Source organism: Oncorhynchus masou, chromosome 33, assembly GCF_036934945.1.
Source record: "Oncorhynchus masou masou isolate Uvic2021 chromosome 33, UVic_Omas_1.1, whole genome shotgun sequence".
Classification (NCBI taxonomy): Eukaryota; Metazoa; Chordata; class Actinopteri; order Salmoniformes; family Salmonidae; genus Oncorhynchus; species Oncorhynchus masou.
In genome coordinates, this window is record NC_088244.1 from 36,585,714 (window position 1) to 36,613,646 (window position 27,933).

General features: G+C 45.4%; 1 protein-coding gene across 1 annotated transcript in view; it reads left to right on the forward strand.

The window, feature by feature from the left end:
* Positions 1-5,213: 5,213 nt before the first annotated feature.
* Positions 5,214-27,933, forward strand: part of LOC135528428 (nck-associated protein 5-like) — a 36,621-nt gene continuing 13,901 nt past the window's right edge. The window contains exons 1-9 of the mRNA XM_064957504.1: positions 5,214-5,397; positions 11,501-11,586; positions 19,934-20,068; positions 20,237-20,344; positions 20,463-20,582; positions 21,386-21,484; positions 21,862-24,552; positions 24,666-25,078; positions 25,242-25,380. Of these exons, the coding sequence (XP_064813576.1) occupies positions 19,934-20,068; positions 20,237-20,344; positions 20,463-20,582; positions 21,386-21,484; positions 21,862-24,552; positions 24,666-25,078; positions 25,242-25,380 (3,705 nt within the window). The 5' untranslated portion in view covers positions 5,214-5,397; positions 11,501-11,586. The remainder of the gene's footprint in view (positions 5,398-11,500; positions 11,587-19,933; positions 20,069-20,236; positions 20,345-20,462; positions 20,583-21,385; positions 21,485-21,861; positions 24,553-24,665; positions 25,079-25,241; positions 25,381-27,933) is intronic.

Consider the following 27,933-nt stretch of genomic DNA (forward strand, 5'->3'; position numbering starts at 1 on the left):
GCCGTCTCCTGGTCGCGGCCGGCTGCGACACAGCCTGGGATCGGACACGGATGCAGTTCCTTAGTTCCTTAATTTTTTAAAACTCCAAGCACAGATAGTATACATGGAAATTAATTTCCTTAGAAATTAATCATGTAAACACATTTATGTTTTATTGTGACACGGCATCAGCAAGATTTCAACCTATAATCATCTGTTCTTTATCCATGGAATTAGTCCACTGCGTCACCATGATGGAGGTAGCATGCCGTGTTTTCTTTACACATGCAAAGCTGTTCATTTTAGTCTATTCAAACAGACCGCATTTCAAAGGAAACAAGCGCTCATTAAGATCAGGTGTGCCCAATTAGTGGGTGTGGCCAACACACCTGAACACACTTAACAAGATAAAGGACAGAGAGAGTTTTGTTGATGCTGAGAATGGAATGTACAGTGCCGTGAAAAAAAGTATTTGCCCCATTTCTGATTTTCTCTATTTTTGCGTATTTTTTACACTGAACGTTATCAGATCTTCAACAAAAACCTAATATTATATAAATGGAACATTTGATTTCATTTGACCTTTTATTTAAACCAGGCAAATCAATTCTTATTAACGATGACGGCCTGCCAAAAGGCAAAAGGCCTCCTGTGGGGATAGGGGCTGGTATTAAACATAAAAACAATGTAATACAAAATGGACAACACAGAGAGAAGACACTGGCAACAGCACAAATACAACAGGAAACAAACAGTGGATGTGTGTGTGTGTGTGTGTGTGCATGCAGCAATGTGTGTGGTGTGTGTGAAGTAAAACATCATGCTCCCTTACATAAGGCAACACAAACTAGTGACATGGGATTGATCAGTCTCACATCTCTGTGGAGGAATTTTGGCCCACTGTTTCATGCAGAACTGCTTTAACTCCGCAACGTTTGTGGGGTTTTGAGCATGAACGGCTCCTTTCAGGTCCCGTCACGGCATCTCAATCGAGTTTAGGTCTCGACTTTGACTAGACCATTCCAAAATGTGAAATGTGTTGCTTATCAGCCTTTCTGATGTAGACCTGCTTGTGTGTCTTGGATCATTGTAATGCTGCAATGACCCAGCTGTGCTTCAGCTCATGGATGGATGGCCTGACATTCTCCTTTAGAATGATCTGATACGGAGCAGAATTCGTAGGTCCTGAGGCAGCAAAGAATCCCCACATCATCGCACTACCACCGCCATGCTGGAGCGCTGGTTTGAGGTTCTTACTGTGTGTGGAATGCGGTGTTTGGTTTTTGCCAGACATAACGAGACCTATGTCGGGACCGAGGTCGTCCACGCTGTGGCTGTGGGTAGGTCGGGTTCTGGGGTCGCCTTGAGGCCAGGTACACCTAATGTTTTGGCGGCCTACCTGAGTAACCTTACCATTAGCATTATTCTTGTCTCAAAACTGAAGCCATGCAAGTATTGGTACACACGGCCGGTACAGTGAAACTGCGAATTGATAATTAAATCAGTTGTATTTCCTTTGATTGCTCCAACATTACTTGGATGACTACAACAATTCTAGAGCTAAATCAAACCAACAAGTGCTGACCTTTGGGGATGCGTGCATTCAATCAGACTCAAAACCCATGCAGGGTAGTCTCGGGCACCACGAACGCTTTTCAATCGTACTTTCTGTGCCTACCATGGTGACCACGGGTAACAGTGAGTCAGGGTTCGATTTTGGTGAGGGAGCCCAAGAAACGGCAACCAAAATCCAAGGAAGGCAGCAGGTGCCTAAATGAATCACTCCTGACTCGGGGAGGTAGTGACGAAAAATAACAATACAGGACTCTTTCGAAGCCCTTCAATTGGAATGAGTACACTTGAAATCTTTTAATGAGGATTCAGACACTTCTAAACGTCAGTAATGGTGTAATTTATTTATAGAAATGTATTGTTATTTTTAAGTCAAATTTGACTGCCTGTTATCAATTGTCCATCGGTGTGACATAATGTCCAATGGGGTGACGCCAATAAATGAAAGGAAAAAAAGGTGTTGTCTTGAACAAAATGTAGAAATAACTGTTAAGCATGAGGCAGGTTAACATCATCATAATACACAATTGGACAAATTGGCACCCCTGTGGTGGAAAAGCACTTTTCTTTTCCTACTTACACTGACTTTGCTGATAACTACTTTGTTGAGGGAAAATCTACTTGCTGCGATTGTGAAATGTTGTCTCACCTAGCTATTTTAAGATGAATGCACTAATGTAAGTCCTTCTGGATAAGAGCATCTGCTAAATGAATAAATTATACATGTAAACGTAATCTAGGTTTAGTAAAATTACTGAATCTTACTCAAAATGTAATGGGGAGACACTTTGTTACTGTCATTATAGATTGAAAAAATTCAGTTTTTTCAACTGAAATTACAGAATATGATTACTGATTTAAAGACAGAGGTAACAAAATATTTGTATTGTCTATTCATTAAGCCATTATATTAGCATTAATTATGATGTCACACCAGAGGACAAGGAACTAATGCATGAAATGGTTCATAAAATTGGATTAAAACCTGTATCGAAGGTGGCCACGTAACATTTCGAAATGTTTAGACAGTTTATTGCAACTATATATTTTTAAACTTGAATTTGAGAATAAATTATTTTTTCACTTTTGGTTTGGCCATAATGTCAACTACCCATTTGCAGTTTGCCGAGATTAGGTCTGATCCTTTTATGCATTCAAAACAATGTCAGTGTCTGTGTACGCCTCCATGAATATGCACAGTTTAAATCAGCAATGCAAAAGCGACAGTACTTCTTGGTGATGTCTCTGGAATGGATAGTACGATTTTGACTTCTTAATTAGCCCCGTGCTAAGGCATAACTGAGCAGTTTCATACAAATTACCATAAAGGCTACCATTCTCATTTTATCTACCCAGCTGTGGACACACCCTGCCCATCTCCCATTGCCCAGTAGAGAGAAATAGAGAGAGTGCGTGGGTGTGCATATGTGTGGGTGTGTGTGTGTATGTGTGTGTGCATCTCCTAGCAAAGCAGAGGCAGCCAGTGTCACATTTCTACTAGGTGAATTAGCTCCATCTCAAATGGAGCTGTACACACTGCAGGCCATTAAACTGTCGCCTCTCGATAGGGTTTTACCCCATTAGTCTTATTTACAACCCCCTTTCACAGTAGTGAGGTTCGCTTTGCACAACAACTAACCAACCGCTCAACGAGGAAGAAGAATGGTTGAGATAGATGGACCATCTGTCAATGCATAGTTGCATTTCTTTATTTTGCTAGGCTGCTGTGCTGTATTAATTTGGTGCTTGTGAACGTTTGGTGCTTGTGTTTTTTTTGGTGCATGGATGGCAGGTTGAACCGTGGAGGCTTTTGGTGTTTTTTAATGGAAATTGACAGAGGACTCCAGTCTTATGGAATGAACTTGGCTTTCATAGGTTTGCATTGTGTTTTAGTCAAATGTCTTGCCGTGTCTTGGCAAATCTGTAAGGGTCCAGGTGGAACGGTGCTCAGTGGTGGCCAGGTATGTCAGAATGTCACAACTAGTGACTGAATCTGATGATATACTGTAGTTGCATTAAAAAAAATTTTTTTTTTTATCAGTGCTTACTAGTATCTATGTTATGAAATGTGAGCCCCTTAGCTACCGGTACTCTATCTGTTTTTACCTATCATCAACCAATTACGTGTCTAGCCTACAATCACCAACTCCTATAAATAGCGCTATAACATAACGTCAATATTGAGCATTCGATTAATATTGACTGTTCTATTTGTGAGTCGTGATCCTCAGAGAAGTGAAAGTGGATCTTTAAAAGGGTAACAATAGGCCTTTTATGTGAAACACGTTCTCATTCCCTCTGTTAGTTCCAGGGTACCATGTGACCTGCTCTCTCTCATCCAGGTCATGGCAGCCTCTGTGCAGCCTATCTGTCCCTCTTTGAGGAGACTGTTTCTGTGAATGTTCCGTTCACTACATCCATCCCATAGAGTGGATTAATGTCCGACAGAGCAGAGGCATTGACAAAGTCCCAAATGGCACCCTGTTCCCTATATAGTGCACTACTTTTACAAGAGCTCTATGGGCCCTGGTCAAAAGTGGTGCACCATGTAGGGACTAGGGTGCCATTTGGGATGTAATAATGGTACTCAGCCAGATTCATTCACAATTTATATGACACTGGATGGAGGTGGAAGTGTATTCTCTCTCCCAACCACTAGGTGGACAGACAGATTTCTGCCTCTATGCTTGCCCTACAGTGATTCTGTTTCTTTGACAGCAGGAAGGAGGATGCACCTCAACCTAGTGCTACTTTAGGCATAGGGATGGCCACCTTTTTCCCCAATACAACATGTGGCAATACAGTGATCTTTATTCAATTCCATGGTTCAATTGGCAGAGGTTTACAAGCTTTTATAGGAATGTGGCACCATTGGCAAGCTGCTTCGGTCAAATCTAGATTCCAAGAGAGAGAAAGAAGCTGAGAACACTGACATGGAGATAACCCCAGGGCTTTGTTATTTGAGTTCCGGAAGTCTTCTCTGGAATCAAGTACATTCAGGTCAGGCCTCTCTGCCATGTCAATTAGGGTCATTTACTGGAAAATAGGAAACAATTCAGCCTACTGGTATAAGGCATTTATTAAAGGTGTTATTTAAAAGCAGTATTAGCTGCATAGTGCTTGGTCAAATCACAGATGAAAAATGCTATTACAAAGCAAACAGAATATTTGAATTATTAGCTCATGTATTGGTTGTTTATGTATAGGTTATTCATTCAATAGCGTCTTTCCCTCTTTTGCATGGTCATGGGGGAGGCTATCCTCTCCTCATTAGTTGTCTGAATCGGTATGAAAATCCTCTTAGCGCAGAACCCATGTTCTTTATACAAGCAGTTGAATAGCCCTGGATGGATAATTCCATTACTCAACTAGCCAGCCAGCCAGACTGTCGGATATCCTCTCTGTGTCCACGGATCCATACCGTTGTCGGTTACGTGGTGGGATTCCTTTTGAAACCTAACCCCTTTCTTTCTCTCTATCTCCTTTATGGCCTGACCAGCAGCTGCAGGGTTAATGTTTAGCAGCAGCAGCAGCAGCAGCAGAGGCAGTAGTTTTAGGAGGAGGAGAGAGGAGAGGTGGGGGCTAGTCCACAGCTGTTGTAGTAGGCAGGGTCTATTGGGGCAGGAAGCCTGCCTCCCCACTCGCCCTGGAACAATGGGAGATATGGCAGCCACTGCAGGCAGACAGCACAGGGCAAGCAGAGAGAGATACACAATGCACATGCCCAAGGACTGGCCTTTTCTATCAGTAGTATAAACTGGAAGACATCACCTTGAGGATAAAACCCTTCTTCAATCGGAAGGGCTCTTTCGGATGTTTTAAGCGGATGCTAGGAAACAGAGCAAGGTGAGCCTGGGTGGTCATTTTAGGACATGCACGTTGAAAATCAGACAAATATATCACTGTTAAAACTGATTTTGCGCTGTTATGGTGATTTTAGGGTGGTATTCTGATGCTATTGCCTGCGTAGATTTGGACTTGTAAGGCTGGTTGTGACAGGTGACGTGACAGAACCATAACAGATGATGTATTAGCTGTGGTCTGAGAGGACAGATGGACATGGGAAGCAGATCTCAGATGCCCACCGCCAGGTCCCTTACTTTCTGTGTCATAGTGATCAGTGGACTAGCCTACATTTTGGGGCAGCACTAAGTAAACAGTTTCCATAAGCATATTAGTATTAGAAGATCATAGAAGAGGAGGGACATGTGTACATGAATCTTGTTTGTTGTTCAGTGTGCCCAATTAGGACAGAATCTCCCTTGTCTCGCTGTATCAGGACTGGCAGCCTTGTAATTCTGTTCCAGTGGGGAGGACGGATGGTGGAGGGTGGGGTTTTCGGGGTTGCCTGGCAAAGATTTTGAAATATCACAGAGAGGCCTGCGCCATTCTGTTGGATTACTCTCAGACATGGCATGGGTCCAACCTCTGGATTCTTTTGGGAATCGTCCCTCCCTTCCCCAAATCTGTTATTCCCTCTCTCCTCTATCTCTCCCCTCCACCTTCAGTCAAAACGTTGTTATTGGATTATCAGGCCCACTGTTATTTTGGCTAAACATCAGAAGCCATAGTAACAAAGGAATCCGATTGGTATGAATCTAGTCTATGTACCATCTCACTATGCTTAGATGTATGCCTACAGTGGCATATTTTAGGGATCATGGTTATAGTTGCATTGTTGTTCCTGTGAGGTGTGGTTCCTAATTTGTCTGAAGGGGTCTTCTGTGCTGTGATGTTGTTTACTCCTCCTGCCTACACACTTGTTTGTTCACACCGAGAGAACTCCAATCTGTGCCATCCCAAATTGCCAAAAGGGAAGGGCGGTATTTGATATAACCTGAGACAGCCTCCGCTCGGCGGCAGCAGCCAAATCCCCAAGTGTGTGCCTGACATGATTAAAGGAGCGTGAAGGTTTTTGGTTCTGCTGAGTTGTCTTTGATTTGTACTGTAACTATATTCCATGAATATAGAGTATAAGTCTGCGCTTGGCTTATTCCTCGTGGCGTGCATCACACCAGACGAGCCACTTTGAACTCTGAGCTCCATTCAGATGACCTCACACAACACAGCATAATATCAATATCAATGTTGCCAGCCGCCACAGGCAAAACACATTCTCAAGAAAATCATTATGAAGAAGTGCTATTTTTTCGCGGTCTCTTGGATGTGATCAGGTGTGTGCACCCAGTAACATTATATGCCAATGGCAAAACTCATTCTCAAGTGCCATTTTGTCTGGTCTCTTGGATGTGATCAGCCATTTTGTCTGGTCTCTTGGATGTGATCAGGTGAGCAGCTAATAACACAATATGGCTATGGCAGGTGAATCATAACAATACTCTATTGCACTTGTTTCGTGTCGCTCAACAACAGATAGCCAAGATCACAGATCAGAATCTTCACACATGGAGCAGGTGTGTTCTCCTGACTCAGAGACAGGCGTGCAGACTCCTCTGCTCTAGTTAATCTGCAGCTGAAACCCAGAGTGGAAAAGGCAGATGCTAAATACTGCTAAACCCATTTGGAGTTGATGAGATCTAAAAGGGATCAGCCGTGGTTCCCATGTGGGCTGCTTGGGAGTGAAGGGTTAACGCTGTAGCTCAGTCTAAACTCATCTCGTCTGAAGGAACGCGGCCAGACTAGACTGAATCTGAAGCCAATGGCAGTGACTGAACATGCTCCCATTTAGCAAGTTACAGTATGAAGACAAGACTGCATCCTAAATGACACCCTATTCCCTAATGTAGTGCCTAATAGTGCACTACATAGGGAATAGGGTGCCATTTGGGAGTTAACCTTTGGCAGCGAGCATCTGACCGTGCTCCCATTTATCAATGAGGGCAAGACTTGTGGAAACTAAACATAATTACCAATGAGAGTACAGTAATGGGAAATCCCAGATTACCGACTAGACGACATAGAGGTTCAATACAGTGATTGTAATACCGGGTGTCTGTAGCCTGCATGCCATAGTGTTATCACTGGAACATGAAAGGGGACTTCTAAACACTACTGGGTCTCTCTGCTGAATTATTCATCCATCTTTCTTTCATTACACTTTACAATGACTCGAGATGAAAAGAAGGGAAGATGAGAGAGGGGGGGGGGGGGTTGTGGTTTTGGCGGGCTGCCATCTGCAGACATTGTCCCCTGCAGGGCATGGAGATTCCTACAAATTCCTGGTCTGTCTGACAGGACAGGAAGACCATTCCAGTTCCATAGCCTGTCCCAATTTTCTTCCTACCACTTCCCCTTAGCCCTAACCCTTTCGATGTGTGCAGATCTGTGAAGTGGAGAAAATATGGTGGAAGCTCCAGACCCTTCAGATATTCAATCATCAAAGGGTTAGGGCCAATGAGGAGGGAGAGTTGCAGAATTCGGACTGGCTGCCTATTCTGATGGTGACAGTCACATTCATTCCGTTTGGTCAACACCAAAAAAAAACAGTATGAAGCTGCTCTCCTCTCTGGAGATGACAGGGATGTGATGTTTGAGTGCCCATCTGGGGAAATCAAAATGGAGCAAGAGAAATATGGCCTTGATGTCATAAACATGGCGCGACGGTTACACTGTTACCCCAGGAAATCTTAAGTCTTATTACATACAGCCAGGAAGAACTATTGGATACAAGAGCAACGTCAACTTACCAACATTACGACCAGGAATACGACTTTCCAGAAGCGGATCCTCTGTTTGGTTCACCACCTAGGACAATGGATCGGATCCCAGTAGGCAACATAAAACAATGGCGCCGCAGAAGGGGCAGACGGAGCAAGTCTCCTGGTCAGGCTCCGTAGACGGGCACATCGCCCACCGCTCCCGAGTATACTACTCCAATGTCCAGTCTCTCGACAACAAGGTAGATGATATTCGAGCAAGGGTTGCCTTCCAGAGAGACATCAGAGATTGTAACATTCTCTGTTTCACGGAAACATGGCTCACTCGGGATACGTTATCAGAGTTGGTACAGCCACCCGGTTTCTTCACGCATCGCGCCATCAGAAACAAACATCTCTCTGGTAAGAAGAATGGCGGGGGTGTATGCCTTATGATTAACGAGACGTGGTGTGATCATAACAACATACAGGAACTCAAGTCCTTTTGCTCACCTGACCTAGAATTCCTTACAATCAAATGCCGACCGCATTATCTGCCAAGAGAATTCTCTTCGATTATAATCACAGCTGTGTATATCCCCCCCCCCCCCCAAGCAGACACCTCGACGGCCCTGAAAGAACTTCGTTGGACTCTAAGTAAACTGGAAACCGCATATCCTGAGTTTGCATTTATTGTAGCTGGGGATTTTAACAAAGCTTATCTGAAAACAAGGCTTCCTAAATTTTATCAGCATATAGAATGCGTGACCCGGGCTGGCAGCATCGCTACTCTAACTTCCGCGACACATTCAAAGCCCTCCCTCGCCCTCCTTTTGGCAAATCTGACCACGACTCCATTTTATTGCTCCCAGCCTATAGACAGAAACTTGAACAGGAAACGCCCGTGCTCAGGTCTGTTCAACGCTGGTCCGACCAATCTGATTCCACGCTTCAATATCACTTCGATCACGTGGACTGGGATATGTTCTGGATAGCCTCAGACAACAACATTGATGTATATGCTGATTCGGTGAGCGAGTTTATTAGCAAGTGCATAGGTGATGTTGTACCCACGGTGACTTTTAAAACCTTCCCCAACCAGAAGCCGTGGATTGATGGCAGCATTTGCGCAAAACTGAAAGCACGAACCACTGATTTTAATCATGGCAAGGCAAACGGAAACATGACCGAATACAAACAGTGCAGATATTCCCTCCGCAAGGCAATCAAACAAGCTAAGTAGAGTCGCAATTCAATGGCTCAGACACGAGACGTATCTGGCAGGGTCTACATTCAATCACGAATTACAAAAAGAAAACCAGCCCTGTCGTGGACACCCACCTATTGCTCCCAGACAAACTAAACAACTTCTTTGCTCGCTTTGAGAACAATACATTGCACTGACACGTACCGCTACCAAAACCTGCTGGCTCTCCTTCACCACAGCCAACGTGAGTAAAACATTTAAACTTGTTAAACCTCGCAGGGCTGCCGGCCCAGACGCATCCCTAGCCACGTCTCCCGAGCATGTGCAGACCAGCTGGCTGGTGTGTTTACGGACATATTCAATCAATCCCTATCCCAGTCTGCTGTTCCCACATGCTTCAAGAGGGCCACCATTGTTCCTGTTCCCAAGAAAGCGAAGGTAACTGAGATATATGTCTATCGCCCTGTGGCACTCACTTCTGTCATCATGAAGTGCTTTGAGAGACTAGTCAAGGATCGTATTGCCTCCACCCTACCTGACACCCTAGACCCACTCCAGTTTGCTTACCGCCCCAATAGGTCCACAGACAACACAATCACACTGCACACTGCCCTAACCCATCTGGACAAGAGGAATACCTATGTAAGAATGCTGTTCATTGATTACAACGCAGCATTTAACACCATAGTACCCTCCAAACTCGTCATTAAGCTCAGGACCCTGGGTCTCGACCCCACCCTGTGCAACTGGGTCCTGGACTTTTTGACGGGCCGCCCCCCAGGTGGTGAGGGTAGGAAACAACATCTCCACCCCACTGATCCTCATCACTGGGGCCCCACAAGAGTGCGTTCTCAGCCCTCTCCTGTACTCCTTTTTTCACCCATGACTGCGTGGCCATGCACGCCTCCAACTCAATCATCAAGTTTGCAGACGACACTACAGTGGTAGGCTTAATTACCAACAATGACGAGATGGCCTACAGGGAGGAGGTGAGGGCCCTCAGAGTGTGGTGTCTGGAAAATAACCTCACACTCAACATCAACAAACAAAGGAGATTATCGTGGACTTCCGGAAACAGCAGACGGAGCACCCCCCATCCACATCGACTTGACAGTAGTGGAGAAGGTGGAAAGTTTTAAGTTCCTCGGCGTACACATCACGGACAAACTGAAATGGTCCACCCACACAGACAGCGTTGAGAAGAAGGTGTAACACTGCCTCTTCAACCTCAGGAGGCTGAAGAAATTTGGCTTATCACTGAAAACACTCACACTCACTTTTACAGGTGCACAACAGAGAGCATCCTGTCGGGCTGTATCACCGCCTGGTATGGCAACTGCTACGCCCACAACCATAAGGCTCACCAGAGGCTAGTGAGGTCTGCACAACGCATCACCGGGGGCAAACTACCTGCCCTCCAGGACACCTACAGCACCTGATATCACAGGAAGGCCAAAAAGATCATCAAGGACAACAACCACCTGAGCCACTGCCTGTTCACCACGCTATCATCCAGAAGGCGAGGTCGGTACAGGTGCATCAAAGCTGGGACAGAGAGACTGAAAAACAGCGTCTATCTCAAGGCCATCAGACTGTTAAACAGCCATCACTAACATTGAGTGACTGCTGCCTTCATACTGACTCAAATCTCAAGCCACTTTAATAATAAAAAATTGGATGTAATAAATGTATCACTAGTCACTTTAAACAATGCCACTTTATATAATGTTTACATACCCTACATTACTCATCTCATATGTATATACTGTTCTATACCATCTACTGCATCTTGCCTATGCCGCACGGCCATCGCACATCAATATATTTATTGTACATATTCTTATTCATTCCTTTACACTTGTATGTATAAGGTAGATGTTGTGAAATTGTTAGATTACTTGTTAGATACTACTACACGGTCGGAACTAAAAGCACAAGCATTTTGCTACACTCGCATTAACATCTGCTAACCATGTGTATGTGACCAATAAAATTTGATTTGATTTGTATAAAAATAACGCTTGATGTCTGCAAACCGCACTAAATCCCCTGACTGAAAAATGCTCTGACTGGAAAAGGGAGGGGGGAAAGGAAGAGTTGAGAGGATGATAATAACAAGATGTGTCATTTCGGGTTTTTTTCCCAGCTCCTTGGCTCTGACGTGGGGAGAGTAGAGAAGTGGCTTACACGCACAGGAGTAAGATTCTGCTCTAAGGAGAGCTGGCATCACAGGTGAGTGTCTGTTCTGGAAGACTCTATTCTACTCTACTGTTGTATGTTCTTTGGCTTTCTGTATGTTTCCAGCTGTGAATATGGACCTTCCTAGCAATATCTTCTGGGCATTATACCTTCAGGAGACAGCATGCTTGGCTATTTATTTCTGGCGCGTGACACATTTGTTTTGCAGGCCTATAGTGTTACACATTTTCTTCTCCTTATAAAAGCTCCTAAAATGTCCTCATGATGACTTTTTTCATAGCAGATATCCATTTTACATTCGTTTTATAGGGGGGGGGGGGGGAAAGTGATCACATATGATATATCTTGTTTTGTTCTCTTGCTGCTTCCCTTTAAACTGAAAATTGTGCGTCGTTTCATCTGGTTTAGTCTGTATTTCGTGGATCTATTTGACGAAAGAGCAGTGGGGGTGGAAGCATCATTGAAAAAGAGCAGTGGAGGTGGAAGCATCATTGAAAAAGAGAAGGGGGGGTGGAAGCATCATTGAAAAAGAGCAGTGGGGGTGGAAGCATCATTGAAAAAGAGCAGTGGAGGTGGAAGCATCATTGAAAAAGAGCAGTGGGGGTGGAAGCAGCATTGAAAAAGAGCAGTGGGGGTGGAAGCATCATTGCAAAAGAGCCGTGGGGGTGGAATCATCATTGAAAAAGAGCAGTGGGAGTGGGAGCATCATTGAAAAAGAGCAGTGGGGGTGGAAGCATCATTGAAAAAGAGCAGTGGGAGTGGGAGCATCATTGAAAAAGAGCAGTGGGGGTGGAAGCATCATTGAAAAAGAGCAGTGGGGGTGGAAGCATCATTGAAAAAGAGCAGTGGGGGTGGAAGCATCATTGAAAAAGAGCAGTGGGGGTGGAAGCATCATTGAAAAAGAGCAGTGGGGGTGGAAGCATCATTGAAAAAGAGCAGTGGGGGTGGAAGCATCATTGAAAAAGAGCAGTGGGGGTGGAAGCATCATTGAAAAAGAGCAGTGGGAGTGGGAGCATCATTGAAAAAGAGCAGTGGGGGTGGAAGCATCATTGAAAAAGAGCAGTGGGGGTGGAAGCATCATTGAAAAAGAGCAGTGGGGGTGGAAGCATCATTGAAAAATAGCAGTGGGGGTGGAAGCATAATTGAAAAAGAGCAGTGGAGGTGGAAGCATAATTGAAAATGAGCAGTGGAGGTGGAAGCATCGTTGAAAAAGAGCAGTGGAGGTGGAAGCATCATTGAAAAACAGCAGTGGTGGTGGAAGCATCATTGAAAAAGAGCAGTGGGGGTGGAAGCATCATTGAAAAGAGCAGTGGAGGTGGACGCATCATTGAAAAATAGCAGTGGGGGTGGAAGCATCATTGAAAAATAGTAGAAAAAGAGTAGTGGATGTGGAAGCATCGTTGAAAAAGAGCAGTGGGGGTGGAAGCATCATTGAAAAAGAGCAGTGGAGGTGGAAGCATCATTGAAAAAGAGCAGTGGGGGTGGAAGCATCATTGAAAAAGAGCAGTGGAGGTGGACGCATCATTGAAAAATAGCAGTGGGGGTGGAAGCATCATTGAAAAATAGTAGAAAAAGAGTAGTGGATGTGGAAGCATCGTTGAAAAAGAGCAGTGGGGGTGGAAGCATCATTGAAAAAGAGCAGTGGAGGTGGAAGCATCATTGAAAAAGAGCAGTGGGGGTGGAAGCATCATTGAAAAAGAGCAGTGGAGGTGGAAGCATCATTGAAAAAGAGCAGTGGAGGTGGAAGCATCATTGAAAAGGAGCAGTGGGGGTGGAAGCATCATTGAAAAATAGTAGAAAAAGAGTAGTGGATGTGGAAGCATCGTTGAAAAAGAGCAGTGGGGGTGGAAGCATCATTGAAAAAGAGCAGTGCAGGTGGAAGCATCATTGAAAAGAGCAGTGCTGCTCAAAAAGCAACGCGTACTTCATGGTGTTCAGGGTTCCCCTTTGTTATCTCTGTACTTCACTCTCTGTTTTCTCTTAATATCCTTTGTTATCTCTGTACTTCACTCTCTGTTTTCTCTTCATGTCCTTTGTTATCTCTTTACTTCACTCTGTTTTCTCTTCATGTCCTTTGTTATCTCTGTACTTCACTCTCTGTTTTCTCTTATTGTCCTTTTTTATCTCTGTACTTCACTCTCTGTTTTCTCTTCATATCCTTTGTTATCTCTGTACTTCACTCTCTGTTTTCTCTTATTGTCCTTTTTTATCTCTGTACTTCACTCTCTGTTTTCTCTTCATATCCTTTGTTATCTCTGTACTTCACTCTCTGTTTTCTCTTCATGTCCTTTGTTATCTCTGTACTTCACTCTCTGTTTTCTCTTCATGTCCTTTGTTATCTCTTTACTTCACTCTCTGTTTTCTCTTCATGTCCTTTGTTATCTCTGTACTTCACTCTCTGTTTTCTCTTCATGTCCTTTTTAGTGCATGTCACAGTGTCAGTGTCCTTTTGTGGCATTTGAACAGGAAACAGGGGCAGCTTCTCTGTCACTGTGGTTAGATATGTCATTGATGGTGGTGAAACATCGTATTTGCTTTTTTAGAGGTTCCTCTTTTTAGATCCTCCTGTGTGTCAGTCAACAGAGGAAATATCTGGGATATTAGTAATGATCAGGCACTCAAGGGATGAGGGTGAAGCCTCTGTTCTATGTATCTCACGGGCAGACAGTCCTTATCTACAGTAGATAGAAAACATTTGAATTACAGTCAATGTTCTCTTTATCACACAATGCAGAAGAGAAGAAGGAGATGATGGAAGTATGTACCGTATATATTTCATACTTCTTATCACGGACTGCAGATAGTAATAAAGCACGTCTTGTTTTTATCCGGGTATATCATAAATTGTTTGGGAGTCTCCCCTGTTTATAATTCTAGAATGGGAAAATAAGGTAGCAAGCAATATGGCCGCCCTCCTTGTACACAAACTCCTTTTGCATGCAGTGCTTCTCCATGGGTCTCAGTCTCATATCAGCACATTTCTGTAGCAGGGCATCTCTCTCTCTCTCTTTTCTCTCCCTCGCTCTCTCTCTCTTCACGAGCCCTCTCTCTTCTCCCGCTCTCTCACTCTCTCCCTCCCCCTCCCACGCTCTCTCCCTCCCCACCCCTTGCTCCCTGCCTGGCACAGCAGTCTCTGGGCAGACACACTGATCTCCTCTCCCTGTGAATGGTTATCTGTTTGGGCACGCTGAAGCTAGTCAGTGGCCTAAGCACCACCCCCACAACGACAATGCTGTCCTTCACCACACTACAGTTGACCCCTACAGTTCTCTGTGACCCCTGCCTAGAATTTCATTGTATCCGCCGTGATCGGATGTAGGATCTGTTGTATAATCAATATCAGTTGAATTGGTCTGATGGGGGGGGGGAAGAGGATGAGGTTAAGGATGGGGGAGGGAGCATGAGGGTGGGTGAATCAGCTTTGATCAAGCTGCAGACAATAAATTGTGTCACTTTGGAATTGTCTGGATTAAATTCAGAAAAGAGGCATTCTCCTTTATCTCTTTGTTTTGGTCGCGATTCAAGGTTCTGCCCCACAGAGTACAGTACCTAGCAACAGCAGCATCTACCATGTTATATTTAGTCTCACTTTTATGTTTTGGTTAACGTGGAGTTCACATGGAGTTCCATCCCACTGGGCACGGACGTCATTTCAACGCAGAGTTTTACTTTACGTTTGGTTGAGTTGTCCACACAGCGAGCTCAAAAACAGAATTAGCAACATGTCATTGGATTTAGACAAATGCCCTGATGTTGATGACTTTTTTTGTTGTTGAAAAATCCAATCAGTTTCCCATGTTGATTCAATGTCATCACATCCCTAAACAGGATTTAAATGACGCTGAAACGATGTTGATCCAACAAGTTTTTTGCCCAGTTGGACGTTGTGAACGTTCCCGAGAACACGCAGATGCTGTTATGCGGAAGAGGAGTTTTGTCGTTTTGTCCTGTTCATTTGTTATGAATAAACAAACCAGGTGTATATTGTACTGTAGCTTGCCATGCCTGGAGCTGTAACGTGCATTAAGTGAAGAATAGCTCATATTTACAACTCCTCCTTTAACGCTCTGGCAGGTTAAACACGCAGCTAATATCGTCTTCCTTATGCCTCTATAGGAGACACGTTGATCAGCCCTCCATTACAGGCCCAATTGGCCTTTGCTCAGTTGAACACAGCTCAATCCGTCAGTTTATATGGTGCTGCTGAGCTCTCAGACTGGCAGCGAGGGCGAGGATGGGCCAGTAATATTAGACCTGTTCAAATGCGTCCTCTGGGGGTGTCGAGGTTTCCCGTAAACGTACGCGCGCTTTGCACTTCGCAGCACTCACCTCTTAGACTTACAATGCGCTCATCCCCACGGTCGGTTTGTTTTTGAGAACAGGGGGTTTACTGTACTGTACATGACCTGTCTGTTTAGCTCCGGGGTGAAGGGGATGACTTGGCAGGATTTCAGTACTGGTGTTAGATCAGTCTTATCCCAACACTGTTTAATGCTCCTGAGAAACCCAGGGATAAATCTCCAGACCTTCCCCTCCACTCACAGCTGTCACAGAACCCTACCACCAGCACTCCCACCATTATGTTCTGCTCCTATGGGCTTTGTCCAACAACAAAAAACTCTTCAGTATGCTATACATTACTATAGATTACTCAGTAATCTAGCTAAAGCCAACCAACAGGCTGATGCATCAGTTATGCATTCATCCGACCAAACACACCCAGTCTAACATGGCAGACTAGCGTTACATCTCTCCATCGTCAAGAACCTGACACTAGAGGGATTGTTACGGTTCCGTTCTCACCAGAGAAAGTCCTGATATTTGTATTTGTATTTATTATGGATACTGTACTCTTCCTGGGGTCCAGTACAATTAAGGCAGTTATACCATTTAAAAAAAAAAACGTTACAATACATTCACAGATTTCACAACACACTGTGTGCCTTCAGGCCCCTACTCCACCACTACCACATATCTACAAAAGAAAATCCATGTGTACGTGTGTGCATAGTGCGTATGTTATCGCGCGCGTGTGTGTGTGTGTGTGTGTGTGTGTGTGTGTGTGTGTGTGTGTGTGTGTGTGTGTGTGTGTGTGTGTGTGTGTGTGTGTGTGTGTGTGTGTGTGTGTGTGTGTGTGTGTGTGTGTGCGTGTGTCTCTGTTTATGTTTGCGTTGCTACACCGTCCCGCTGTTCCCTAAGGTGTATTTTTATTTGATAAATCGTATTTTACTGCTTGTATATCAGTTACTTGATGTGGAATAGAGTTCCATGTAGTCATGGCTCTATGTAGTACTGTGCGCCTCCCATAGTCTGTCCTGGACTTGGGGACTGTGAGGTAGGCATGGGTGTCCAAGCTGTGCGCCAGTAGTTCAAACAGACAGCTCGGTGCATTCAACATGTCAATACCTCTCATAAATACAAGTAGTGGTGAAGTCAATCTCTCCTCCACTTTGAGCCAGAAGAGATTGACATGCGTATCATTAATGTTAGCTCTCTGTGTACATCCAAGGGCCAGCTGTGCTGCCCTGTTCTGAGCCAATTGCAATTTTCTTAAGTTCCTTTTTGTGGCACCTGAACACACGACTGAACAGTAGTCCAGGTGCGACAAAACTAGGGCCTGTAGGACCTGCCTTGTTGACAGTGCTGTCAAGAAGGTAGAGCAGAGCTTTATTATGGACAGACTGCTCCCCATCTTAGCTTCTGTTGTATCAATATGTTTTGACCATGACAGTTTACAATCCAGGGTTACTCCAAGCAGTTTAGTCGCCTCAAATTGCTCAATTTGATTTATTACAAGATTGAGTTAAATACAATGCTTTAATTTTTAGAAATATTTAGGATTCATTTATTCCTTACCACCCACTCTGAAACTAACTGCAGCTCTTTGTTAAGTGTTGCAGTCATTTCACTCGCTGTAGTAGCTGACATGTATGGTGTTGAGTCATCCACTTACATAGACACACTTGCTTTACTCAAAGCCAGTGGCAAGTCATTAGTAAAGATTGCCATGGGGAATTTTTGATTCTACCTGGAGTTGGAGGCTTCAATTAAAGAATACCCTCTGTGTTCTGTTAGACAGGTAACTCTTTATCCACAGTATAGCAGGGGGTGTAAAGCCATAACACATACGTTTTTCCATCAGCAGACTATGATCGATAATGTCAAAAACAGCACTGAAGTCTAACAAAACAGCCCCCACAATCTTTTTATCAGACATTTCTCTCAGCCTATCATCATAGAGACATAAAAAGGCTCTCTAAGGTCAGGGCGGGATAGTACACCCCCCCCAAAGGTGCGGACTTCGGCCGCAAAACCTGAACCTATAGGGGAGGGTCCGGGTGGGCATCTATCCGCGGTGGTGGCTCTGGAACGGGACATAGACCCCGCTCCACCTCTAGCTCACCCCACTTTGGTTCCGCCTCTGGTGCGGGGACCCTCGTCGCCGACCCCGGACTGGGGACCGTCGCTGGAGGCTTCGGACTGGAGACTGCCGCCGGAGGCTCCGGACTGGAGACCGTCGCTGGAGGCTCTGGACTGGGTATTGTCGCTGGAGGCTCCGGACTGGGGATCATCGCTGGAGGCTTCGTGCCATGGATCATCACTGGAGGCTTCTTGCCATGGATCATCACTGGAGGCTTCTTGCCATGGATCATCACTGGAGGCTTCGTACCATGGATCATCACTGGAGGCTTCGTGCCATGGATCATCACTGGAGGCTTCTTGCCATGGATCATCACTGGAGCCTTCTTGCCATGGATCATCACTGGAGTGAGGAGACGTATGGGGAGACATACAGGAGGCCTGGATCTGGGAGCAGGCGCAGGACTCACCAGGCTGGAGATCCATACCAGGATCTCCTCCCAAGTCCAGGATCCTTTGCCGTCCAGGATGTCCTCCCATGTCCAGTCCTCCTGAAGACGCTGCTCTCCCTTACCACGCTGCTTGGTCCGTTTGTGGTGGGAAGTTATGTCATGACCGTCGTTAAAGGAAGACTAAGGTGCAGGGTGGTGAGCGTACATTTTCTTTTATTTAGTAAAATGTCGCCAACAAAAACAAGAAATTACAAAAAATGACCTTGAATTTTACAAGGGCTATCGTACCCCTAACAAAGACAACTTCCCACAATGACAAAAGGAGAAAAGGCTGCCTATCTATGATTCCCAATCAGAGACAACGATAGACAGCTGTCCCTGATTGAGAACCATACTCTGCCAAAACATAGAAATACAAAAACATAGAAAACAGAACATAGAATGCCCACCCAAATCAGACCCTGACCAAACCAAATAGAGACATAAAAAGGCTCTCTAAGGTCAGGGCGTGACAGTCATTTGTGTAAGTGCTGTGCTTGTTGAATGTCCTTCCCTATAAGCGTCCTGAAAGTCTGTTGTCAATTTGTTTACTGTAAAATAGCATTGTATCTGGTCAAACTCCATTTAAAAAAAGTTTACTAAGGGTTGGTAACAGGCTGATTGGTCGGCTATTTGAGCCAGTAAAGGGGATATTGGAATGACTTTTGCTTCCCTCCAGGCCTGGGGGCACACACTTTCTAGTAGGCTTAAATTGAAAATATGGCAAATAGGAGTGGAAATATCGTCAGCTATTATCCTCAGTAATTTTCCATCCATGTTGTCACACCCCGGTGGCTTGTCATTGTTGATAGACAACGATCTTCTTCTTTTTACCTCTTCCACACTCACTTTACGGAATTCAAAATGACAATGTTTGTCTTTCCTAATTTGGTCAGATATACTTTGATATCTCTACAAATCAAAATCATCAAATTTATTTATAAAGCTCTTCTTACGTCAGCTGATATCACAAAGTGCTGTACAGAAACCCAGCCTAAAACCCCAAACAGCAAGCAATGCAGGTGTAGAAGCACGGTGGCTAGGAAAAACTCCCTAGAAAGGCCAGAACCTAGGAAGAAACCTAAAGAGGAACCAGGCTATGAGGGGTGGCCAGTCCTCTTCTGGCTGTGCCGGGTGGAGATTATAACAGAACATGGCCAAGTAATCACGGTGGTTGTCGAGGGTGCAACTGGTCAGCACCTCAGGAGTAAATGTCAGTTGGCTTTTCATAGCCGATCATTCAGAGTATCTCTACTGCTCCTGCTGTCTCTAAAGAGTTGAAAACAGCTGGTCTGGGACAGGTAACACGAACGGTAGCAGAACGGTTGAAACTGGGGCAGCAGCATGGCCAGGTGGACTGGGGACAGCAAGGAGTCATCAAGCCAGGTTGTCCTGAGGCATGGTCCTAGGGCCATGTCTCAACGCAAGGGTATAGATGACTTACTGTATGTTGGTGATTACATAGTACATTGATGTTTTGGGTGTAAAAGTGAGACGATTGTAACATTATGAACCTCCTTGTGTTCCAGATGAGAACGATGTCTGATGATACAGAACCGAGGATGTGTGATGAAGACCTGGAGTCAGACGAGGGGGATGTTGAGGACTACCTGGAGGAAGAAGAGAACAGCGGAGAACTCATGGACCGACTCAGAGAGCTGGAGGTTAGTCAACCCCAATCTTAATGAACTGAATATAAAGCATCTCAAATTATGTCATTTTTTAAATATAGTTTCACCACATATTCATTGCTTTCATTTCAATTTTCAAATTTATGAAAGTTATTGTCATACATTTACAGTTGTGAATAATCTATTGGCTTCTTTTAACAGGCAGAGAATTCAGCTCTTGTGTTGGCAAATGAGAGTCAAAGAGAGGCATATGAGAGATGTCTGGACGAGGTGGCCAACCATGTGGTCCAAGCTCTACTCAACCAAAAGGCAAACTGACATGTCATCCTCAACAATCCATCTTTTTTTTTAAGCCCATTTTGAATCACAACCGGTAAGACATGGGTTGTGTTTTTAATGATATGTTTTTGTGTATATATATACGCAGGATCTGCGAGAGGAGTGCATCAAGCTGAAGATGCATGTGTTTGACCTGGAGAGACAGAACAGAGTGCTCTGTGAGCTCTTCCAACAGAAACTACCCAACCATTCAAGCCCTCACGACCAGGTATAAAGTAACAATCTGCACTGAGACACCGCAACATTACACCAACTGTCACGCCCTGACCTTAGAGAGCCGTTTTATTTCTCTATTTGGTTAGGTCAGGGTGTAATGTGGGGTGGGCATTCTATTTTTTGTTTTCTATGTTTTGGCCGGGTATGGTTCTCAATCAGGGATAGCTGTCAATCGTTGTCTCTGATTGGGAATCATACTTAGGAAGTCCCTTTTCCCTCCTTTCAGTGTGGGTAGTTATCTTTGTTAGTGGCACTATAGCCCTGTAAGCTTCACGGTTGTTTTTCGTTTCTTGTTTTGTTGGCGACATTTTAAATAAAAAGAGAAATGTATGCTCACCACACTGCACTTTGGTCTACTTCCAACGATGGCCGTGACACCAACTGAGTCTTGAGCCATGTTAAAAACTCTTAGAGAAAAAAAAGGTGCTCTCTAGAACCTTAAAGGTTTCTCCAGGCTAACCTCATAGGAGAACCCTTTAAAGAACCCTTTCTGGTTCCAGGTACAACCCTTTTGGGTTCCATGTAGAACCCTTTCTACAGAGGGTTTACATGGAACCCAAAAGGGTTCTACCTTGAACCAAAAATAGGTTTTCTAATCTGGACATCCTGAAGAACACTTTTGTGTGCGCCATAAGAGTATACAGCCATGTCTCAGGCCAACGTCATAATCTGTCATAATCTGCTGTGTAGTGATGTAGCCTATTGTATAGAGTCCTATAACATTTTTTTTTGCTTAAAGTGGTGTACATGATATCCTAATCTGATATAATAATTGCATTGCATTTACTGTTACAGGTGCAGCCAGGACCCCTCCCAGTGTACAATACACAGCTGCTGCACAATGTCTCTGACAAACAGGTGGAGTCACAGTCACAGAGTCAAGCACAAGCCAAGGTGAGGACAAAGCACAGTCAATACTTAATCCTGAGACATGGCTGTAGACTCCTATGGGGATAAACACTGTCTGGGTTACGGCAGCAGTCATGACGTGTACTGCTGAGTCTATGGTTTCTCATGTGAAATGGATATCCTTTCTCTTTCACTATTGTATTCAAGAGACCTGGACTTTCTCTGTTAAACTGATTTCCTTCACTTATGCCAACAGTGGTTTGTTCTGTCGATATTTCATACACAGTGTAAGGCTGCAGTCTGGTGGAAGTGCTATTGAAAGAAACGACTTGAATCTTGTTTATAACCTTTGTTTAACCAATTTAGTTATTGAGAACACGTTCACTCCTATAATAACAACCTGACATTATTTCTCTCAACAGGGAAATGGGTTCCACCGCACACTGCCACAGGCCCCAGCAACTCCCCCCCGAGGCCCAGCCGCATCCATGGAGGCCCTGTCCCCATTCTTCAAGAAGAAAGCACACATCCTGGAGGTCCTCCGCAAGATGGAGGAGACCGACCCCCTCAAGTTCCACCCCTCGGCAGGCAGCGTTTCCTTCTGTGACTACAGCCAGGTTCTGATGTCCACGGAGGCTGTGCTGGCTGCTGGAGACCTGTGTAAGAAGCACCAGGCACGCTGCCGCTGCTCCTGCTCAGACTCTGACAGCACGCAACACCAACAGCGCCTCGATGGTGAAGGGAGGTTATGTCCTACTCACTGCAAGAGGAGCACAGACAGTCCGGTCAAATGTAACCATATTTGCACTCCGAAGCCTAATCCAACGCCGAACCACGTCAAAGGCACACCCACCGCAGCTGCTCTTAGTGAGTTCCACATCAAGAGCACATCAGTGGAGAAACACCAGACAATGAATGACCACCAGCAACCAGCGGGTCCCAACTCTTACTTGTCAGTCACAAGCGTAGATCAGACTAGTCCAGCCAATCAGTGCCCAGAGGCAGCGATAAAGACAGGGCAGGTCCAGGGCACAGATGAAGAGGACTGTCTGAAAGGGAAATCTGAAGACAGCAGTAGTTTATTTACCTCCCAGCTGCCTGTCCCTGGAGTGAAGGACAACCCTCAGATTGCATACTGTGAGCTGGAAACCAATGGGTTTCTCCTCTCCTCCAATGACAGTGATAATGTTTTGAGTGATGTAGTTATTCCAGAGAAAGACAGTGGCCCAGCAGAGGAGGGAGCTCTCTCAGGGAGAACCAATGTGGCCTTCAGCCCCATCCCCTCCTCCTGCCTCATCGACGTCAAAGCTGCTGCGATCAACTCCCCGTCCAGGATCCTAAAGTTTATAAAGATCCCCACGATGGCAGAGAGGACCCAGGCAGCGGCCAGTCCTGTCCGCCTGAGCCCACAGCTCACCCGCACCTCCAAGATCCCCTGCCGTACCAATAACTATGAGGTGTACCACTCCCCCGTCCCCTCACGCAGAGCCACCACCACAGAGAGGACCAGGCACCCTCCTCCACCCGCCAGGTCAGAGTCCTACCCAGCCACCACACACTCAGCCTCAGCCCCCACCTCTCCGCCACAGCCTGAGGATGCCTGCTCCCCTCCAGTCAAGGAACTTTGCTACAGCAGCCTCTCGGTCCCCAAGGCAAGCTGTGTGGTCCCCAAGCCATTGGCCCCTGGTACATCACAGACACCCAGGGCGTCTCCTCAGAAGGTACCGTACTATGAGAATGTTTTGGAACTCTCCACCTCGGCTCAGCTGGAAGAATCCAAGGTCCCAGAGAACATAAACACATCATCTTCCTCTCATACCAACACAGATAGTGACAGGAAGCTAGTGAATCCACTACTACAGAAAGAGAATGTCCGTAGTCTCCAGCTGCAGCATTTCTCCCCTGCCTCGGACTCCTCCTCCTCCTCATCTTCCTCATCTTCTTCATCCTCGTCCGATCAGGATGTGAACACAGAGAGCCCAGTCTGGCACGGCCACCACAGTCTGCCCAACCCCTCTGCCCTCAGAGCAGCTCAGTTTCAGGGGAGCCCTGCTCACTACGCCAGCATGAAAGACAGAGGATCGCAGGACCAGGACACTAGAGAAACCACCATGCAGAACTCTGATCCCTCCCGGTCCCAGCCTCCAGCTCTCCCAGCCAAGAGACATGATCCCTCATCCATTCCCAAGAGGCCTTCTCGGGTAGCAGGGCCAGGGAGGCAGCCAGCCGAGTCTAGTCACACATTCAAAGACAGGTTGGCTGCACTTGGCAAGCTGAGGAGCTCTGAGGATTTACAAGTCAATGTGCTGCTGCCAGTAGACAAGCCAGACCCTCATAGTGATGAGAGTATAGTCACTTTTAACGATGACAGGAGTAAGACAGCGGAGAGGCCTGTGGATCATAATTTAGAGGAGCAGAGGCACTCAAAATATACAGACTCTTTGGATGGTAAGCCTAAAGGTATTCTTGGTAGTGTTACTTTGATGTTCCCTGGTGCTTGTCAGTCCTATGATCCAGCAGCTAAGTCTCTTCTCTCTGGCTCTTCAGTCGCTAAGGCAGAGCTGGAGACGCTCTCATCCAGAGTGGGTGTGACTAATACAGACAGCCCCAAAGGTAAACTGGGCCTCCCATCCCCAAACACGGACTCTCCCATGGTTCCACACAGCGTGAAATGCCCAGCTTCTCTGAACCTGTCTTACCAGGGTAAACAACCTGCACCCAGCATCCCTCAGAGCAGCAGCAGCCCCAACAAAGTCCTGCCTAAGTCCCCGTCGAAACCCTGCCAGGCCCCGGCTCCCTCACCCTCAGCTGTCAGTAGAGGTGGAGCTGGGAAACCCACCCTGGATGCCCCAGCGCTGACGCCACGCTACTCATCCAAGTCCGAGGACAGGAGCAAGCTCAATGCAAACAGGAAGAGAAACACCACGGCGCACGGAGACAGCTTTCCTCCCCCAAGGCCAACGTCAGGCACGCAGCAGGAGGAGGAGAGGCACCTTGTCCCTATTGTCCCCGGCCCCACCCCCGGCCCGACGTCAGCCATGGAAGAGAAGGTGATGAAGGGTATTGAGGAGAACATGCTGAAACTGGCAGAGCAGGACCGAGACAGAGGACAGGTATTGATGGTTGTTTTCTCTAACTGTGTTGTAGTGTTGAGTCGAAATGTGTTATTATCAAGTATTTCAGAGTGTTTGCTGTCATCAATTTGATAAATAAACACTTTGAACAGGTCACCGAGGTGAAACAGAAAGGCTCCAATGGCATCGCAAGCTGGTTCGGCCTGAAGAAGAGCAAACTCCCAGCTCTGAGCCGCAAACCAGACATACCCCCTAAAGTCAAAGACGAAAAGAAGGGTGGAGAGTGGAGGCTGAACATCCCTTCCAAGATGGCGGGGTCTAAGTCTAAAGGAGATGGGGTGGGGGTGGAGAGCCTGAATATCTCTATGCTGATGGAGAAGGCGGAGGGTCTGAGGAGAGCTCTGGAGGAGGAGAGAGCCTACATGAACGGGGTCGAGGGGGTTGGGATAGACCGCTCTGGAAGGGGTCACTCCTGTGAGGTGGTGATGGACCAATCACAGGGCCAGCTGGCTGTTATGTACAGGGGAGCGCGCTCAGACAATTTCATGCAGCAGTTACTGAACAGGTGAGGAAATGATAGAAGCAAGCACTGTTGGATTCTATGTATAAGCCAGTTAAGATTTGATCTGATTTTGTGAAAAGTGAATTTTGTGCTTAGGTGAAAATATCAGTTGTTTTGTGTTGCCTTTCCTTTAATAAACCAATTCCGTTATCTGATGTGACTGTAGGGTGGATGGGAAGGACTTCAGTGGCATCAGTGTGGCACAGAGACGCCTCTCCTTTGACTGTAAGACTTCCAGACCGTTCAGCAGCCAACCTACTCACAGCATCATCAGCCACACCGCCAACAGAGAGGACATGCAGAAGGTAGGCTACAGCTGCGTTACAATGAGTATTCATTAGAGGTTCACAGCAAAGGTATTGTTATTGTCTGAATTTTTTTTCTTATTTTTTTCCTTCACATGGTCAAATAACTCAAGCATTTAAAAAAATATATATATAGATAATTTGATACACAGAAACTGGAGCCCACTTTGTTTGTAGGCGTCTTTCTTCATGCCGAACAACTTTGCTTCAAGGACCTATAAGGTCCATCATTCTGGAAATTGGGAAAACCTTTTGAAAAACCTATTCCCATTCCCACGAACCATAATAACACGATGTGTAGGCCCATGGTACAGCTCTTAACTTAGTTTGAGGAAAAACTAAGGGATTGGTGATAAGAGATGGCTACGTCATTGATAATTCAATAGTTTTAAAAATTGCTTCTATTTGACCAAAATTCCATGACGTACATTAAGGCAGATGGGTGAATGCAGTTCAAGCATGAATAACTGATTCATTTAGTCTCCCGCTGAATATGAACACCTGCTGAATGTGAACACCCACTGAATATGAACACCCGCTGAATGTGAACACCCGCTGAATGTGAACACCCGCTGAATATGAACAACCGCTGAAATGAACACCCGCTGAATATGAACAACCACTGAATATGAACAACCGCTGAATATGAACACCCGCTGAATATGAACAACCTCTGAATATGAACAACCGCTGAATATGAACACCCGCTGAATATGAACACCCGCTGAATATGAACACCCGCTGAATATGATCAAAAAATATAAACGCAACATAACATGCAACCATTTCAAAGATTTTACTGAGTTACAGTTGATATACAGGGAATCAGTCCATTGAAATATATCCATTAGGCCCTAATCTATGCATTTCACATGACTAGGAATACAGATATGCATCTGGTGGGACCACCATTTGGCTCATACAGCGCAACACATCTCTTTCGCATAGAGTTGATCAGGCTGTTGATTGCGGCCTGTGGAATATTGTCCCATTCCTGTTCAATGGCTGTGCGAAGTTGCTGGATATTGGCGGGACCTGGAACATGCTGTCGTATACTTAGATCCAGAGCATCCCAAACATGCTCAATGTAAAGCTGGGCGATATGGCCTAAAAATAATATCTACATTTCTTTCATACTTATGGCTGATTTGCAATGTACAGTGCATTCGGGAAAGTATTCAGACCTCTTGACTTTTTCCACATTTTGTTACGTTACAGCCTTATTCTAAAATTGATTAAATATGTTTTTCCCTCATCAATCAACAAACAATAGCCCATAATGACAAGGCAAGAACAGGTTTTTAGATTTTTTTTTGCAAATTCAATTGATTGGACATGATTTGGAAAGGCACACACCTGTCTATATAAGGCCCACAGTTGACAGTGCATGTAAGAGCAGAACGGAGGAATTGTCTGTAGAGCTCCGAGACAGGATTGTGTCGAGGCACAGATCTGGGGAAGAGTACAAACCGATTCTGCAGCATTGAAGGACCCCAAGAAGACAGTGGCCTCCATCATTCTTAAATGGAAGAAGTCTGATACTCTTCCTATAGCTGGCCACCCAGCCAAGCAATTGGGGGAGAAGGGCCTTGGTCAAGGAGGTGACCAGGAACCCGATGGTAACTCTGACAGAGCTCCAGAGTTCCTCTGTGGAGATGGGAAAACCTTCCAGAAGGACAATCAACTCTGCATGACTCCACCAATCAGGCCTAAATGGTAGATTGGCCAGACGGAAGCCACTCCTCAGTAAAAGGCACATGACAGCCCGTTTGGAGTTTGCCAAAAGGCACCTAAAAGACTCTCAGACCAGGAGAAACAAGATTCTCTGTTCTGATGAAACTAAGATTGAACACTTTGGTCTGGATGCCAAGTGTCAAGTCTGGAGGAAACCTGGCACCATCCCTATGGTGAAGCATGGTGGTGGCAGCATCATTCTTTGGGGATGTTTTTCAGAGGCAGGGACTGGGAGACTAGTCAGGATTGAGGGAAAGATGAACGGAGCAAAGTACAGAGGGGTCAAATCAAATCCAATTTTATTTGTCACATGCGCCGAATACAACAGGTGTAGTAGACCTTACAGTGAAATGCTTACTTACAAGCCCTTAACCAACAATGCAGTGTTAAGTAAAAAATAGATAAGTAAAAACATTTTTGAAATATATATACAGTGCCTTGCGAAAGTATTCGGCCCCCTTGAACTTTGCGACCTTTTGCCACATTTCAGGCTTCAAACATAAAGATATAAAAAAAATTTTTTTTTTGGGACACAATCATGAAGTGGGACACAATCATGAAGTGGAACAACATTTATTGGATATTTTAAACTTTTTTAACAAATCAAAAACTGAAAAATTGGGCATGCAAAATTATTCAGCCCCCTTAAGTTAATACTTTGTAGCGCCACCTTTTGCTGCGATTACAGCTGTAAGTCGCTTGGGGTATGTCTCTATCAGTTTTGCACATCGAGAGACTGAAATTTTTTCCCATTCCTCCTTGCAAAACAGCTCGAGCTCAGTGAGGTTGGATGGAGAGCATTGTTGAACAGCAGTTTTC